At 31.8% G+C, this 15,923-nt stretch overlaps 1 protein-coding gene and 1 long non-coding RNA gene across 34 annotated transcripts in view; both read right to left on the bottom strand.

Moving 5' to 3' along the window:
- Positions 1 to 15,923, bottom strand: part of SOX6 (SRY-box transcription factor 6) — a 757,470-nt gene that overhangs the window by 258,971 nt on the left and 482,576 nt on the right. For 32 of the 33 annotated variants that reach the window (XM_054523662.2, XM_054523669.2, XM_054523670.2 and 29 more), the window contains 1 exon segment: positions 9,873 to 9,962. In XM_054523662.2, the coding sequence (XP_054379637.1) occupies positions 9,873 to 9,962 (90 nt within the window). 33 annotated transcript variants of the gene reach the window in all.
- Positions 1,363 to 9,305, bottom strand: LOC134762096 (uncharacterized). Its single transcript, XR_010141724.1, has 2 exons — positions 8,715 to 9,305; positions 1,363 to 4,413 (listed from the first exon to the last, which is right to left on the bottom strand). It is a non-coding gene; the product is annotated as an uncharacterized LOC134762096 (long non-coding RNA).

Below are 15,923 nucleotides of genomic sequence, written 5' to 3'. Positions count from 1 at the left end.
GGTTCTGCAATAATTACTCACTATTGATAACAAGACAATCAAGAGACTATGTAAAATGGACTAAAAATGCTATTTTGCGGGAATATTAAGTTTCCACCTTAGTAATTTACTATATGATTTACAGCAGTGACTTTTCTCTTCTGGATATTGAGATCCCTTCTTATTGAGTAAGAAGTTGGATTACATAAAACACAAAGCACCTCCAGCTCTAATTTTTGGAGATTCTATGATTCTAGATATTACTCTGAAGTTCTACAATTACACAGACATATACAGAAAATACTGGCAAACATTATTTCATTAAAACTGGAAAGGGAAAAACATCTATTGTGTCAATCTTTTTTACAAGTCAGTCTCTAGATCAATATAACATTTGTTTAATTGTTATAGAAATAACAATTTATATTTTTAAAAATCTATAAAATCTGAACATTGATAGTTATTGTTTTGATACTTTTTTCTAAAGAGACAGCAAAAATCCCTAGGTATGTGAACTTCGCTATTAAAAATTTTATCAGAGTTGAAAAGTGGCAGATGATTAATCTCTAAGGATTTCTAGTTTTTTTAAGTTCCACCAGATATAACAATTGCTGTAAATTTGTAAGTAGAAATTCAAGAAAAATTCATTTATAAGCAAATATGCGAAGTTTACAGCCATAGCTCTTGTAAAACCACTCTAGTCCTTCTGTGATTGCCTAAAACAGAAAAAAGTAGTAACTATGAATTGCTATTCCAAAAAAAAAAACAGAGTATTCTGTAGAAAAGGCAATGCATGGAATAAGCAATCAAAGTACTTACATACACTTTAGGGCCTTATGATAGAAATGAACAAACTAGGAGAGAGAACTGGACTTTAAGACGGTAATCTGTGTTGCAGAACACTAATTCTATGGGAATGCTGTTAGATCCATCCTGACCCTTTGGTGATAACAGCACTGCTTAAGTTACTTCAAGAATAACCTACACTATTTGATCTTCAAAGATCTATCATGCAGTGAAAAAAAACCATGACTTTTGTGTTTCTGTGCACTCCTCCGAAGATTTATGCTTGCAATCAAAACTAAAAATGAAACCAGGCCCTCAGTGGCACTTAGTAGCAGTGTTGTAATAAATTTGCATTTTAATTCAGTATTTTCACCAAGCCCAACCATAATATGCTTGTACTATTTGATGTAATGCAGTTCCTAATTTTACTTCTTTTAGTAACAACCCTAATAAAGTAACAGGGAGTAATGCTTCCAGTCTTTAACAGTGAACTATAATGATAGTATTTAGGCTCTATAACCAAACTTTTCAGACATATTAGTTGAGTAACTATAATAAGTAATCAGTTTTCAACAGTGCCTTTGAAAAACATTGGGAATCATTTGTAGAATTTTCCATCAAAAAGTATCTGTTTAGTCAATTTTTTTTTTTCTGTCAGAAGAGACTGTTATTTTTCTAAGCTACAGAAGAGTATACCTACAAGCACATCTACCTTGATCCCTAAATGTAAATAATGAAATAATTAATCATAAATGACCAAGGAAAGAAAACACTATTTTCCTTATTTGGTTCCTATCACATAATTGTGGTTTTTTTGTTTTTTTGTTTTTTTGTTTTTTTTTTTTGTCTCTCTTATCATCTGTGTGTTTGTCAAACACAAGCACAAACAGTTTGTGCTAACTCAAACAACCAACATTACTGTTTCCCTGGCACATTGCCCAGGGAGGCACCTTCACACTAAGGAGGAGATGCCAGACACAGCACAGAGGAGCATCTGTGCAAAACAGGCAGGCTGACTAAGATGATCTCAGCCATGAAGGTTAGACCCACTCAGGGAGACAGAGAATGAATCCTCATGCTCTAGACATCATGTAGTATGTCACCATTGCATTTAGAAATATCTCATAAATAACTATGGCATCTTCATTCCTTTAGTACAACTCAAACAAACATAGATACAGATGGGTTATGGGCCCTACCAGTAGTTCTGTCTTACCCTGTATCCTTCCACCATATTTCTTCACCCCTGTCTCTCATTCAGGTACAGATCAAGATAAATACTACTACATGGAGAACTGTATTATCTATATCACTCCTGGTTTGCCATACTGCCTAATTTACATAGAAAAGGGTAAAAATGGAGTTATTTTAGTTGTTTGTGGGTTGTGGGAGGCAGGAACAGCCCATAATCTGTCTTTTTCTTGCTCCCACTGCAGAATTCAAAGGCTTTAAAGAATAACTACTTTGTATTGTATTAAGCAGAGTATTCAGAGACCAAGATTCAAACCCTACCTTCACAACTTTCTGAGCGACCCTGAACAAGCTACTTAATTCCCTCAGTCTCATTTTACTCATATGTAAAATAAGTATAATAATATTTTCCACACTGGATTGTTATATGACTCAAATAAAATAATGTTAGATGTTTACTTCGTAAACAATAAGACATCTTACAAAAGTTACTTACCAAATTATTTATTGACAGGAAACAGAACATATTTTGAAAGTCAGTCTTCTAATTAAGAAAGTATAATAACTATAGTATTAATTTGAAAGGAACCTTAGGAGATCATGAAAATAACATTCCACCAGCATGGGGATACCCTGTACAACATCTCTGCTTAAAATTTTCCAGAACCTAATTTTCATTTATTTTATTAATTCATCCTTTAATTCATTGATTTTATTATTTCTGAATTTTTAATGTTTTTTTTTTTCAAGACAGGGTCTCACTCTGTTACCCAGACTGGAATGCAGTGGTGCAATCACAGTCTCAACCTCCTGGGGTCAAGAGATCTTCCTGCCTTGACCTTCTGAGTAACTGGGACTAAAGGTGCACATCGCCAGGCCCAACTCATTCAACAAATATTTACTGAACATCTACTTATACTTGAGGCACTCTCTACTAATGCAGTCCAATCTTATCGATGTCACAGCTATAAGTTCTTAATTTCAATTTTTTATTAAGAACAAGTTCCCTATTACCTTAACCCCCTAAAACAGCAGAAAACAAATATTATCCTCTTCTATCCAATAAAACTTCAAGTCAAATAATATGTATTAGGCCAAACTTCCCTAGGTCTTTAATTACTATTCACACTAAATGTTCAGAACTCTTTACTATTCTAGTCATTCTGATAAATACTAATGTGACAATAGATCTCTTAAAAATATGAGACTCAGGCCGGGTGCAGTGGCTTACGCCTGTAATTCCAGCACATTGGGAGGCCGAGGCAGGCGGATCAGCTAAGGTCATTAAGTTCAAGTCCAGTCTCATCAACATGGTGAAACCCTGTCTCTACTAAAAATACAAAAACTAGCCAGGCGTGGTGGCACATGCCTGTAATCCCAGCTACTCAGGAGGCTAAGGCAGGAGAATCGCTTGAACCCGGGAGGCAGAGGTTGCAGTGAGCTGAGATTGCACCAATGCACTCCTGCCTAGGCGACAGAACAAGACCCCATCTCAAAAAAAAAAAAAAAAATGAGACCCCGACTGGGACACAACACTTCAGATGTACCCACGCCAAAGTAAAAGTGCAAACATTTTATTCTGTATTTCATTTAAAGTTTTAATAATAAAGTTATTTTGTAATAATTATAATAATATTAACTTGGTTTGAATCCTGATTTGAGATGACTACTATTAAATTTATGCCAATTATAGCATTCTATCCTCAGTACTGCTAGGAAGGAGGCTACATATGAAAAAATGGTAGGGAGTTAAGGAGGGATTTTCTATTAAAGAATATTATGAATGGTGGTTAACAGGGGTAGGAGAGAGAGAGGAATAGGGAGATGTAGGTCAAAGGGTACAAAGTTGCAGGTATGTAGGATGAATAAATCTATAGCTCTACTCTACAACATAAAAACTAAAGTTGACAATATTGTGCTGCATGCTGTAAATTCGCTAGGAGAGTATATTTTAGGTGCTTTTACCACACACACAGAACAAGGTAACTATGTGAGGTGATACATATGTTAATTTGCTTGACTAGTAATCATTTATACAGTGGTATGTATGTATATCAAAACTTCATGCTGTCTACCTTACATACAGACAATAAAAAAAGAACATTAGGCATGACTCAGGAACATACTCATAAAAATTTCTGATTCAGTGTTTCTCAGATTTTAGCAGTATTCCAACTCCTATCAAGGAGTCTTAGAAACATTGCTTTATGTTAATCAGATATAAAATTTTATGAGAAACCACTGGTTTTTTAGGTAAAATCTAAAAGGGAAAATAATAATTTATTATTTCTTAAATATGTAAAAATATTAAGCTCCCTGAGTTGAAGAATCATTGCACTTATCCACTCTACTGCCCACTACTCTCCTTCTAGCACCTACCCATCACATGGAATTTTCCAATGGCAGTGATAAAGGCTGAGTTCTCTCCCTTTCCCAGCTTCATTACACTCTAGGACTCTAAGAGAATATGTGCAGTTAAGAATGATATATAAACACAGATCAGCTAGAAAATAATACAAATGTTGAATATTTAGAAAATAATGACAGAGTTCTAAAAGCACAAACTTATGGGATGAATAAAGCTATTTCTAGAAATATATTCATAGCCAAAAGTACCATTATCATTAAATAAAAATTTGTTAAGTGAAGTATTCAAGTTAAAAGATATCAAAAAACAAACAAAAGAAAAAGCATAAGAATAATAGGAAAGGAGAGATAATAAGGGTAAAAGCAAAATGAATTAATTATTATATTGAAAAGCAGCAGAATTGACAAATCCAAAAACCGGATTATTGGGGGAGGTAGAGCAATAAATAGAAAAACCACTAGCAAGTAAAATTGAAGAACAAAAAAGAGAAAACAAATATGCCAAATTAAAAATGGGATCTATAACAGCAAATAAATGGAAGACCTAAAAATAAAATATGTATATGAAGTCAATGAGATTTGAAAATCTCATGAGATATACAATTCTCTAAGAGTTTTCTTCTCTTTAAAAAATATTTAGGAAAACTATTTTATGGCAAAACTGACTTAAAAGAAAAGTAGAAAATGTTAAAAAGAAATCTCCAAAGAAAATTCTAGGCCTAGATGTTTTATGAGAATATTTTTTAGAATTTCAAGGAATAAGTAGTTCATGTTATTTATTCAACATTTTACATAACCAAGAAAAAGAGGAAAAGTTTTTCAATTCAACTATGAACACTGCTACTAAAAAATTAACAAAAGTAATATAAACATGGAAAACTCTAATCAATTTATAATTACAGTTGTAAAAATAACTATAACAACTATATTATGAGCAAATAAAATGATGCAGTACATTTAAACAAGACTATACCATGATTAATCAGGGTTTATTTCATGACAAATTTGAAAAACAAAACCTAATAAGATATTCCATGAAATAAAATGTAAGTTATCGTAGTAGACCAAACTCCTAGTAGACTAGAATGATATCTTTAAATGAAAAAGGATATTTTAATCAATAGTCAATAGAATACTTAATATGAAATATTAAAAACAATTCCATAAATTAAAAATTACACTGAAATATCTGCTATTACCTCTCTATTACTTAATATTATTCTCGGCATTCAAGGCAATGAACGTATGAAGGGTGGGTGGGAGTGGGTAGCAAAGACACATATAACTACCAAAAAGGAAGAGAAAACATATCTATTGAAATATGACTACACCTAAAAGTGCAATAGAGGCAAGTTACAAAATTAACCAGCAAAATTCAATAGCATCCCTAAATATAACAAAAGGAAAATAGAATGAAAAATATCTCATTCACAAGAGTAAGCAAAAATATTAAATATTAAGAAAACATCAAAGGAAATGTGCAAATGTGCAGAAGCTGTATTTTAAAGACAAAATATTATTGAGAGACATAAAATAACTGAATAAATGACTTTGAATGGAGCAATTCAATAATATAAAGATGTCAGTTCATCCTACTGTTTCACATAAATGTAATATAATCTTTTAAAAAATCACTTTGGAATTTTAATTAACAACTTGATAAAATAAATTAAAGATAAACTTTAAAGAAGAATGGAAGCACCTTAAAGAAAAATTATGAGTGTAGTCTTGCAATACTTACTTTTGAAGGATACTAAAGTTACAGTGATTAATATAGCATAGTACTAATAAAAGTTTAGATGGAAAAATCAATGGAATAGAACCAAAATCTGATAAATGGTTCCAAATATGTAATCAGAGTGTAATAAAAGATGCTATTTCAAGTCAGAGAAGGTAAGATGGATTACTTAATAAACAGTATAGATATTTGGTTAACTGCTTGAGAATAAAATTAAGTTATATTTCTAGTTGACATTATTCATCAAAACATATTTAAGATGTATTATATAGTTAAGTGTTTAAAAATATAGCCAACTAATTGGATGAAAATATAGCAGAACATTGTTCAATTTCAGGATGAAGAGGACTTTCTCAACAAACCCCCTATAGAAAAAAGCATTAAAGAAGGGATGGAAAGATTGACAGCAAAACCAGAAAATAAAGCAAATGACAAAACGCAACATATATCACAAATAAAGTTTAATACTATTCAAACATATATTAAGAGTTCTCAGAAAACATTGAGAACTGGACAAGTCTTTAAAGGAAAAATGGGCAACCAACATAAATATGCAGTTCACAAAGGAAGAGATATTTAATTGCAAATAAATGTAGATAAAACACCTCATTCTCACTAATAGTCAAAAAACTCATTAAGTCAACAATGATACGTTTTTCCCCTATAAAAATGGCAAGAAATTTTTAAATTAATAATACTTGTTATTCAGGGCAAGAGAATAAAAACCTGCAGATACTACTGGTGAGAGCACAAAATACTATACTCTTCCTGAAGGGTAACTGGCAATATGAATCAAAAGTCTTTCTAAAAAGAACAAACTCTTTGGCCCAGGAATTTCACTTTTAAGAATATAACCTAAATAACCACTAATAAGTTGATAAGTCTTAATAAAAATGTTATGTGTTTTCAAGATAGGTGCTCTTTAAACCAACAAACAATAAAAACAACTTAAATGTTGAAGAAAAGGCCCAGTTACATTATGAAAACCTCACCTTATACAATACTTTCTGCCAACAAAAATAATATTTTAGAAGATAACTCAATCTCAGGAAAATTAATAATATATCATTAAGTGGGGAAAATAGATTACAAAAAAATTATAATGGGATGATTCTAATTTTACAGGGAAAAATTAACATACGTATGCATAATTTAAAATGGAAAGAATATACAATAAGATACAGGTAGAATTAAAAGATAATTTCACTATCTTTTTGTTTTTTTCTGTTTCTTACAAATAAATACATACGAATTTTGTAATCAGAAAAATATAAGAGCTATCAAAAATACACAATGCTTGAGATATAATATTAAATACTGATAACCCATGATTGTATGTATTCCTCAAAGATATAATTTAGGTCACTTTAAAATTTCAGGATAATGAGAAGTAATTTAGGTGGATAATAACTGGCCTGGTTTCCACCAGAATAAATATGTATGTTGAGTTTCGGCAGTATTTTACTCAAACTATTTCAATACTACTTTAACTGATTTTTTCATTTTTAAATTAATATATTATTGGTACATTTTCTGTAAAAGATATTAGGATGTACAAATACTAATACTAATACTAATACTAATATCTCCATTAGGATGATAATGGAGAATAAATAAAGATAAATTTAGTAAGAATCTTATATTTTATGCCCATAAGAAACAGAATAACACACAAATGAAAGTTCACATATCACAAAGAATCCAGAAAAAAAGGTTAAAGAATTTGAAAAGGCTAATTTTTTATGTGATTCACTTTTGTGATTTATACATTTCAAGTATCCAAGACTAGTACATTTTTTAAATTTTGAATTCAAAATTAGAATTAAATATAAAGAAAGATGGAAAGTGGGGGAGAAAATATACCCTGAAGTACAAAAACTCCATGTTGAATTATAGCATAATAAAATGTTAGTTTTCACATTACTAAGAGAAAGCAGGACCCTCATCATTAATGCTGGAAAAAGCTTGCCTTTGTACAAACCATTTCTGTTCTCACTGTTATAAAAAGGAATGACTTTGGAAAGGGAAGAAAACACAGAATGACGTGCAAAGTAGCAAACACCATGTTATTGCAGCTGGATACAGAATATGTCACTAATGACTTTCTTTGTATCCATCAATAAGTTGAGTTTCTTTTTTTTCCAAGACAGCAAATGGCCTTTATGAGTACAAAACAGAAGTAGGGGAACTCAAAACAATATCCAATTTCCACTGGTTTCAATACATAATTAGTTAATGCAATGATTTATTAATTATTTGCTGGGAAAAAAGATGACTTCCTTTTCTCTTCACTTGAGTTGAACATGACATGCCTGAAAACTAGGAAATTTTCTGTAGTAAATCCAAAATAACATTTACATTAGATAATTATTATCAAATTTTCATCTTAACTCAGATATTATCCATGACCGATAGGAAGATTCACCTAAAGTTGTTGGATAAATTCAGAAAACTAATGTAACTAAGTACCCAAATTGTTAGTGCAAATCACAGTGATGACTGTTGGTAAGGATTGACAGAGTTAATGCGTGATCATGAATTTCATTCATAATGCAAAAATAATAATAATACAGCACTTCTTCTCCATAAATGAATCAGCAAGAGTTTGGTTAGTAGGCAAAAAGTATAACTCTCAACTGATAAGGTAACTTACTATCTGAATGGATTGGGATAGTCCACTTCTTAACATGTCTAAAAATAATAATATCAATCACATATATTCAAAAGTAAAGGTGTTTATTCTCATCTGAGTCAGAGACCATGAAATGCTAAACCTAATGAAATTTGAGCTTTATCAACATAGGATCATCTGTGTATATTAATAATAACCACCAAACTTAAACTCATGAGTACTTTCTTAAGTGCCAGTACTGTTCTAAGAACTATACATGTATTAACTCTCTTAATGAGCCTATGAAGGAAATACTTGTATTATCCTCATTTTAGAGATGAGGATTATAAAACATAAAGCAGGCCCAGTGCTGTGACTCACGCCTGTAATCCTAGCAATTTGGGAGGCCAAGACAGGCAGATCACGAGGTCAAGAGATCAAGAACATCTCGGTCAGCCTGGTGAAACCCCTCTCTACTAAAAATACAAAAATTAGCTGGGTGTGGTGGCACACGCCTGTAGTCCCAGCTACTCAGGGGGCTGAGGCAGGAGAATCGCTTGAACCTAGGAGGCATAGGTTGCAGTGAGCTAACATCACGCCACTGCATTCCAGCCTGGCAACAGAGTGAGACTGCATCTCAAAAAAAAAAAAAAAAAAAAAGAAAGAAAAAAAAAGAAAACTTCAGTGGCTTGTCCAAAGTTACTCATGCAGTGACAGAGCCAGGATTTGAACCAAGGTAAACAGGCTTCAGAATCCTCCAAAAAACCATTATGTACAGCACATTCTAGAAACATTTTTAAAGGTGCTACAGGCAACCCATTTTGATTAGAAGAAATTCAAAATAATTTGGATTCATAAATTAAGCTATTATTATAATTTTAAGAGGAAAAACTAAGACTTTCTTTAGCTTAATTTGCTCATCTTTTAACATAAGGTTTTTATACTTTTTTGTGAAGTAAGTTAATGAGGCAGCATATCCTATAAGTTATATGTTTATAGACTAATACAAAAAGTGGGGAAATTTTTCAGTTTGTAAACATTGCAAGGAATAAAAGCTCAGAAACATATAATATTCACCCTCTCATGTACAATCAAATGTTAGATGTAAGATTTACTGTTATACTACAGAAGATCAGCAAATACGTTGTTATACAAAATAACATCACTGCATTGACATGTTCAATATATTTTATGTTGTACCTTTAATTTCTCCAAGAAGTTCACTGGTATTTAGTCTTTCCATTTTTTCCTTCCAATCTTTTGAAAGTAGTTTTTCCATGCAGGAGGGATCTATTAAAATACAAAAGTAAGTATTAAAAATATATATTTATTACAAATTTAGAAAGTCAGTTTATGGTGAAATTCTCATTTAAGAATGCATAAAGCTGTATTTGTTGCCGTAGCTTGAACCCCAGGATATAGAAAATTACATTATTCTATAATGTGTATTATAAAACACCACCACAAAGTTTATTTTTACCAGATAATTATTTAAACTATCATCTAAGAGAAAAAAGATAATGCTCAATAATCTGTTTTAGTATTATAATTCTATTAATATTCAATCAGCATCTGTCATTTCTTAGACTGATAGTACAGGAAAGAGGGCTCTTTCCTATTGTTTAACATTAGATACTCCTTTTAATCCAGGCAATATTTTTTAAGTCCAAGAAAAATGTATGTGCTGTGCAAGAAACAATAACAGATAATCAGGAGAGAAGAGCCCAGTCAATCTGTAACCACTTAGTTCTTAAAAAAGGAATCTAACTTTTATAAAATATCCAATTAGAGCAAAACAAGAAGAAAATGAAATTTAGATGTTCTCTGACCCCTAGTAATAAAACTGCTAAAACTTTTCTCTTATGTAAAAACTGATACATATTTTTATTAAATAAATACCTATATAAATGCCACTTATTATTTGCCCTACTGTATTTCTAAATAGCATACTAAAATACAGGGAGTAATTACACTTGTTTTTATCAAGATTCATAAAGATTACAGAAATCCAAACTTTCTGTAATCAGAAATGTCCTGATAATTACCAAATTTTTCTCAATGAGTTATTTCTGCTCTCTATGCAAATGGATTTGCAACTGGCACTACTGCTTACAACTATTTATTTGTATCTTTTAAGCCTCAAATCTTAACAAATAGGTCATGTTTCCAAAAGGGAATGCAGATTTAAATACTAAATCCTTAGTGCAAAGCATACTCCCATAAAACTTAAACATTCCAAGTGTCAAAATTCTGATAACTTCCTTTTAAAATTATATGTAAAACAGTTACTCCAATTCTAAATGCCTTTTCTCTCTCATATCAGCACCTATCTCTTTAGTATTTTCCCTTTCATTTTTTTTTTTCTCCAGTTTCTAAATCCTCCTTGAATTTTTCAGAATGACAGTAAGGTCAAGATGGATCTAAAGGGCTTTAGAAGCTAGATAAGCTTCAGAAAAAGACCGTGAGCCCTGGCTAAGAGATGAGAAGACCACTGCATGGTTAGAAAGTATTGGTGAAAAAATAATTAACATTTGTCTGTGACACAATCAATCAATCAAGCAAGAGATAGAATCCAGATCAGCGTGTTGTAAAAACGGCTGATGAAGAACAACCATCCGAACTGGCTATCACAGAGCTAAAGTTCTTTCTAAACAGAAGTCAGCTTGATTTTATTAAATGAAAGCTCCTTGCCCATTCCCTTACTTCTTCCCTCCCCTTTTCCTTCCTTCCTACCTTCCTTCTTTCTTTATTCCATTATTTCCTATTATTTTCTCAGTCTTCAACAAATGATCTACTACTGTGCTTCAAAATTGGATTCTGAGTGATGTTCCAATGGAGCCTACATGCATATGCATATGTTCAGGTTGTATTTAATTGCTTAAATAGCCTCTTACTATTTTTTATTCAAATTCAGAAATGAGATACATATTTTGTTCTATACTTATTTTGTTTTTATGCTAAAGTCATAAAAATGATAATACTAAGTTAAGAGTTAGGAAGCAATTCTTCAAATCCATGCCTGTCACAGATTACTTTTTCTCAAATCAGTTTTGAATTTCTGAAAGAGATTGATATAACATTAGAGTATGGATAAGAATAGTCAACAAAAAGTTTTTATTTTAATATCCTACCCAATTCTGTTTTTTTTTACCCTTTCATATGTTATATCAGTGCACTAAGCTAATAATTACTGATACAATTACAAAAGCATAACTTTTTTAGCTAAAGTTTGAGTTGAGAGCATATATTATAGTAGTCAAAGATAAAAGCCCAATTTATTTGTAATAATAACAAATTCAGAGCAAGTCCATATACTAGGATTAAATGCATGTTAGGATGTAAAACAGGCTAAAATATGTCTCTCATTTCTATAAATAGACCTGAAATCTTTTAGAGCTCCAAGAAAAGAATGCTAAAACTTCATGGGAGAAAAAGAGAGCTATATGAACAACAGGAATACACACTTCAAATATAAATCAAACCATGTGGACACGGCTTTATATAAAAGCTACTCATTAATAAAATGGCTAATAACTTCAAAGTGTTTCGCATTCCTATTAGAAAATTAATCCTTACTGCAATGCTCAGTTAATCTAGCTATATGAGTTCCCATTTCAGTAGAAGAAACTGAGGGAAAAAAATAAAGCAGCCTTTGCATATCTACATTTTCAGCCATGAAAATATTTAATAGCAACCACTGATTGCCTTTATCTATAGGACAATGAAAGTTACTACATACAAGCTTATCAATGTTTAATCTCAAGACTAGCAGATTCCCAGAAGACTCGAACCTGTAAGAAAGTCTCTTGACAAATGACTGCTTTCTACCCCATTATCTGACTGCCAAACCTCTAGAGGCATACCACAATTGGTGCTAAGCATTCTCCATGTAATAATGTAAAGCAAGTAGGATGAGATTTTTTCTCAGAAGTGAATTGTTACTAAGCACTGTATAAGCAGAAGACACTACTGCTACCACCAAAAGTTTCCTTATTCGAAATGAGAAAATACGTAATTGATACAAAGTTACAAATAAAATTTATGTTTTCAAATTTCTATCTCAAAACAATATCCAGGTATGGGTACAAATTAAAAGTAAGGATCCATTCCCTTTGTGCCACATTCCTCAATTACGTTAATGGGATATTAGTATTACAGAGGCAATTGATCAGATCAGACTTTGCCCTATTCTGATGAGCATAAATGCAAAATCAAAGTGGTAAAAATAAGTAAAGAAGGCCTGTTTGCATTATATACATGCAAAGAATAAGATCACACTGAGTGGCTTTAACACAGTAATCATGTAAGATTCCAAATGGAAAAAAAGGACTGAACAGCCCCAAGACACTCTTGGATTATTTTATACACATAAATATATTTTACAAGTTAATTTGAAAACAATTAACTAATTAGTTACAATGCTGCCACCATCCTCAAAACAATTAAACAATATGCAGTAAATTTATTATCTGACTTTGACTTTTCCAAGTTTAATGTCTTTAAGTTGTCATCATCTGAAAAACAGGAGAGAAAATACACGCTTTTTGGAAATGGGAATAAAGAATCACAACATTATAGCATGAAAAATGTCACCATAATATGTACATATTTTTAAAAAACGAATGTAAGTCATAATGCTAAAGTAGCATTATGCTAAAGTCGTATTGAAATAGAAAATGCCAAAATTAATTCCTCTTACTTTGAAAGAATCTGTTTCCATTAACCAATATTTATTCAATGAAATGCAGGACTTTATCTTCTCTAATTTTTATAAATAATAATGATTAAAACGGTACTATCAAAAATCACGAGCTGGACTTCAGTTCTCACCTATAATTTAAGCAAGGATGTAAACGTTTTGATGTATTATAAATTATCAGTTGCATTGTTTCTGGTTTTTTCTTTCCCTTTTCAAATTTAAGCTTTTCTCTTTCAAGAAATTTGAGAGAAAAGGAAGATAGAATTCAGAACTATTTTGTTTTTAAAATATCATGCATAATAAATTACAAAGCAATGTTTCTGCTTCCTAAGTACTTAGGTTTTGGGCCAGGTAAGTCAAGAATGCTTTATCACAGCTGAGTAATGTTTTTGCTAATTAACTTAGTAATTAATTTTATGATGTAAGAAAAATGAAAAGAAAGAGTATGTGAGATATTGATTTCCTAATCTGTATGATGATATTTTAGGAACAATTTTAAATTACTTCTAGTCAGACAAATCTGCAGCAGTATTAACTCCCACACTGTACAAAATAAAGGTATTTCAGATAGATCAAAAATAAATAAATAAATTGTCATTAAACTTACAGCATGGGGAAGAGGAAGAGATAATGTGACAAATCTTTATTGCACTTTACAACAATCTACCTATAAGCAAACACTTATTTTCCTTTTACTTCGTGATATTTAAACTTAGAAATGCTAAAACACTAGAAACAACATAAAAAATATCTTCAAAATATTTTAGTGAGGAGAACAATTACTCTGGCTCTATGTGCAGATTTTCTATTGTTTATTAACACTTTAAGAAAATAGTAAAGCAATTTCTTTTAATTTTACCATAGGAATCATAAATTTCAAATGTAATAAATTTTTCTATTTATCCAAGAACAATGATAACTTATCAAAAGTATCCATGACCTTGGTTTACAATTAAATCCAGCAAAATATATTTATATCCCCACTGATTATCCATCCCACATTTTTCATTAGGAAACACAGAGTTGCACATGCCAGTTACTGTACATTTTTCCACAGTGGCAAGTGCTCCACAATACAGTGGGATAAAATTGGAACTTGGAGAGCTTGAAGAGCACTCTTAAATTTTAATTAAAACCCTCCAAGCTCACTAAAAATAATTAGACACTAAAATGTGCCAGTTTTATTTTGAAGTCACTATAACGTACAAAGCACACTCCCTGACGACTGCTCATGCTCTTCTCTCTCTCTCCCCCTCTCCCTCTCTCTCCAATGAAACAACTGATTTTCCAAATAAGAACAAGGGAGTATAAATAGAGGCTGTTTTCAGGGCTGCTCTTCACGCTGGGAAGCTGACAGAAAGACAGCGGAGTGGGTTTTTCAGACTACACCAAATAAACCTAGAATAACTTCCCTAACCAAGAGTACAAATCACTAACAAACTCTAGATAAAATCCAGTCTGCAAGTAACACCATGAGTTATATTACTGATCTTTTTTGATCCAAAAGTCAAACCTTTAACCTCTTAAATGTTTTTGCTATCTTAAAATATCTCATACAATACTATATTCCGTCCTATTTTTAGCCAAGCAGCAAGAGAAAGCATGCCTTTCCCATACAGCAGGGCAATGATATAAACATCAACACAGATGCTCTGCCAGGAAGAGCTGGACTTCTCAAGCACTTGATCATTAAGGAATGCACCAACTGTTTTGGATAATCTCGTGCCAGCTCCCCTTTTGCTCCACACTCCCCTCTGGGAGTGGCCAATCTTGTCCTGGTCCTAATTTTTCATTTTACTCCTCCATAACACCCCTCCCCCATTGCCAAAAAGATGAGAAATGGCATTTATGCCTAGCAATGAAAAAGCAGGCTCACTTCCCCAAACAGACCAAAACTTTAAAACAATTAACCCTCCCCTCTTCTTTCAGATAAATTACTAAGTATAAAATGCAATCTGTTTCCTTTGTTTACTCAATATGAACAATTTGTAAATGACTCAAGGATAAAATTCAGAAAACGTTGTGCTAAATTAGAACCATTATAAACATGCTAATGACTCAATGCTTGAGTAAAACATGCATGATCGGTGTGAAAAAATAGATTTAGTTCCTGTGAAATTCTGTTATGCTGCCTTAAAACGATTTGGTCATTAAATCAGATATATTCCTTCCAGGAAAAATGTTAATTCCAAAACCACTTTACTAGATAATATAGTGTGTGTGTGTGTGTGTGTGTGTGTGTGTGTGTGTGTGTGTGGCAGTGGAAGCTACTGGAAATGTAATTAGAACTGTTAGATGCAAGATTTTGGAATTCTCATAAGGAAGAAAAAGCTCCATACCACATTTGAAACCTGCACATACACATACAGACATCATCATAATCGGTACAATATTCTCTCTATACACAATTTTTATCTGCCAAATTCTTAGATTTTTTTTCATAGGCATTCCTTAAAACCAGTACTTAACATACATCAATGAAAGTCACATTGTTCTATAGGTGCAGGTAAGCGGTATCTCTTTTATCCGCTTTCCAAGGCTGCCTAACATCT

This window comes from Pongo abelii, chromosome 9 (genome assembly GCF_028885655.2).
Source record: "Pongo abelii isolate AG06213 chromosome 9, NHGRI_mPonAbe1-v2.0_pri, whole genome shotgun sequence".
NCBI lineage: Eukaryota > Metazoa > Chordata > Mammalia > Primates > Hominidae > Pongo > Pongo abelii.
Note: the sequence above shows the minus strand (reverse complement) of the source record. Positions and strands in the feature narration are given on the sequence as shown.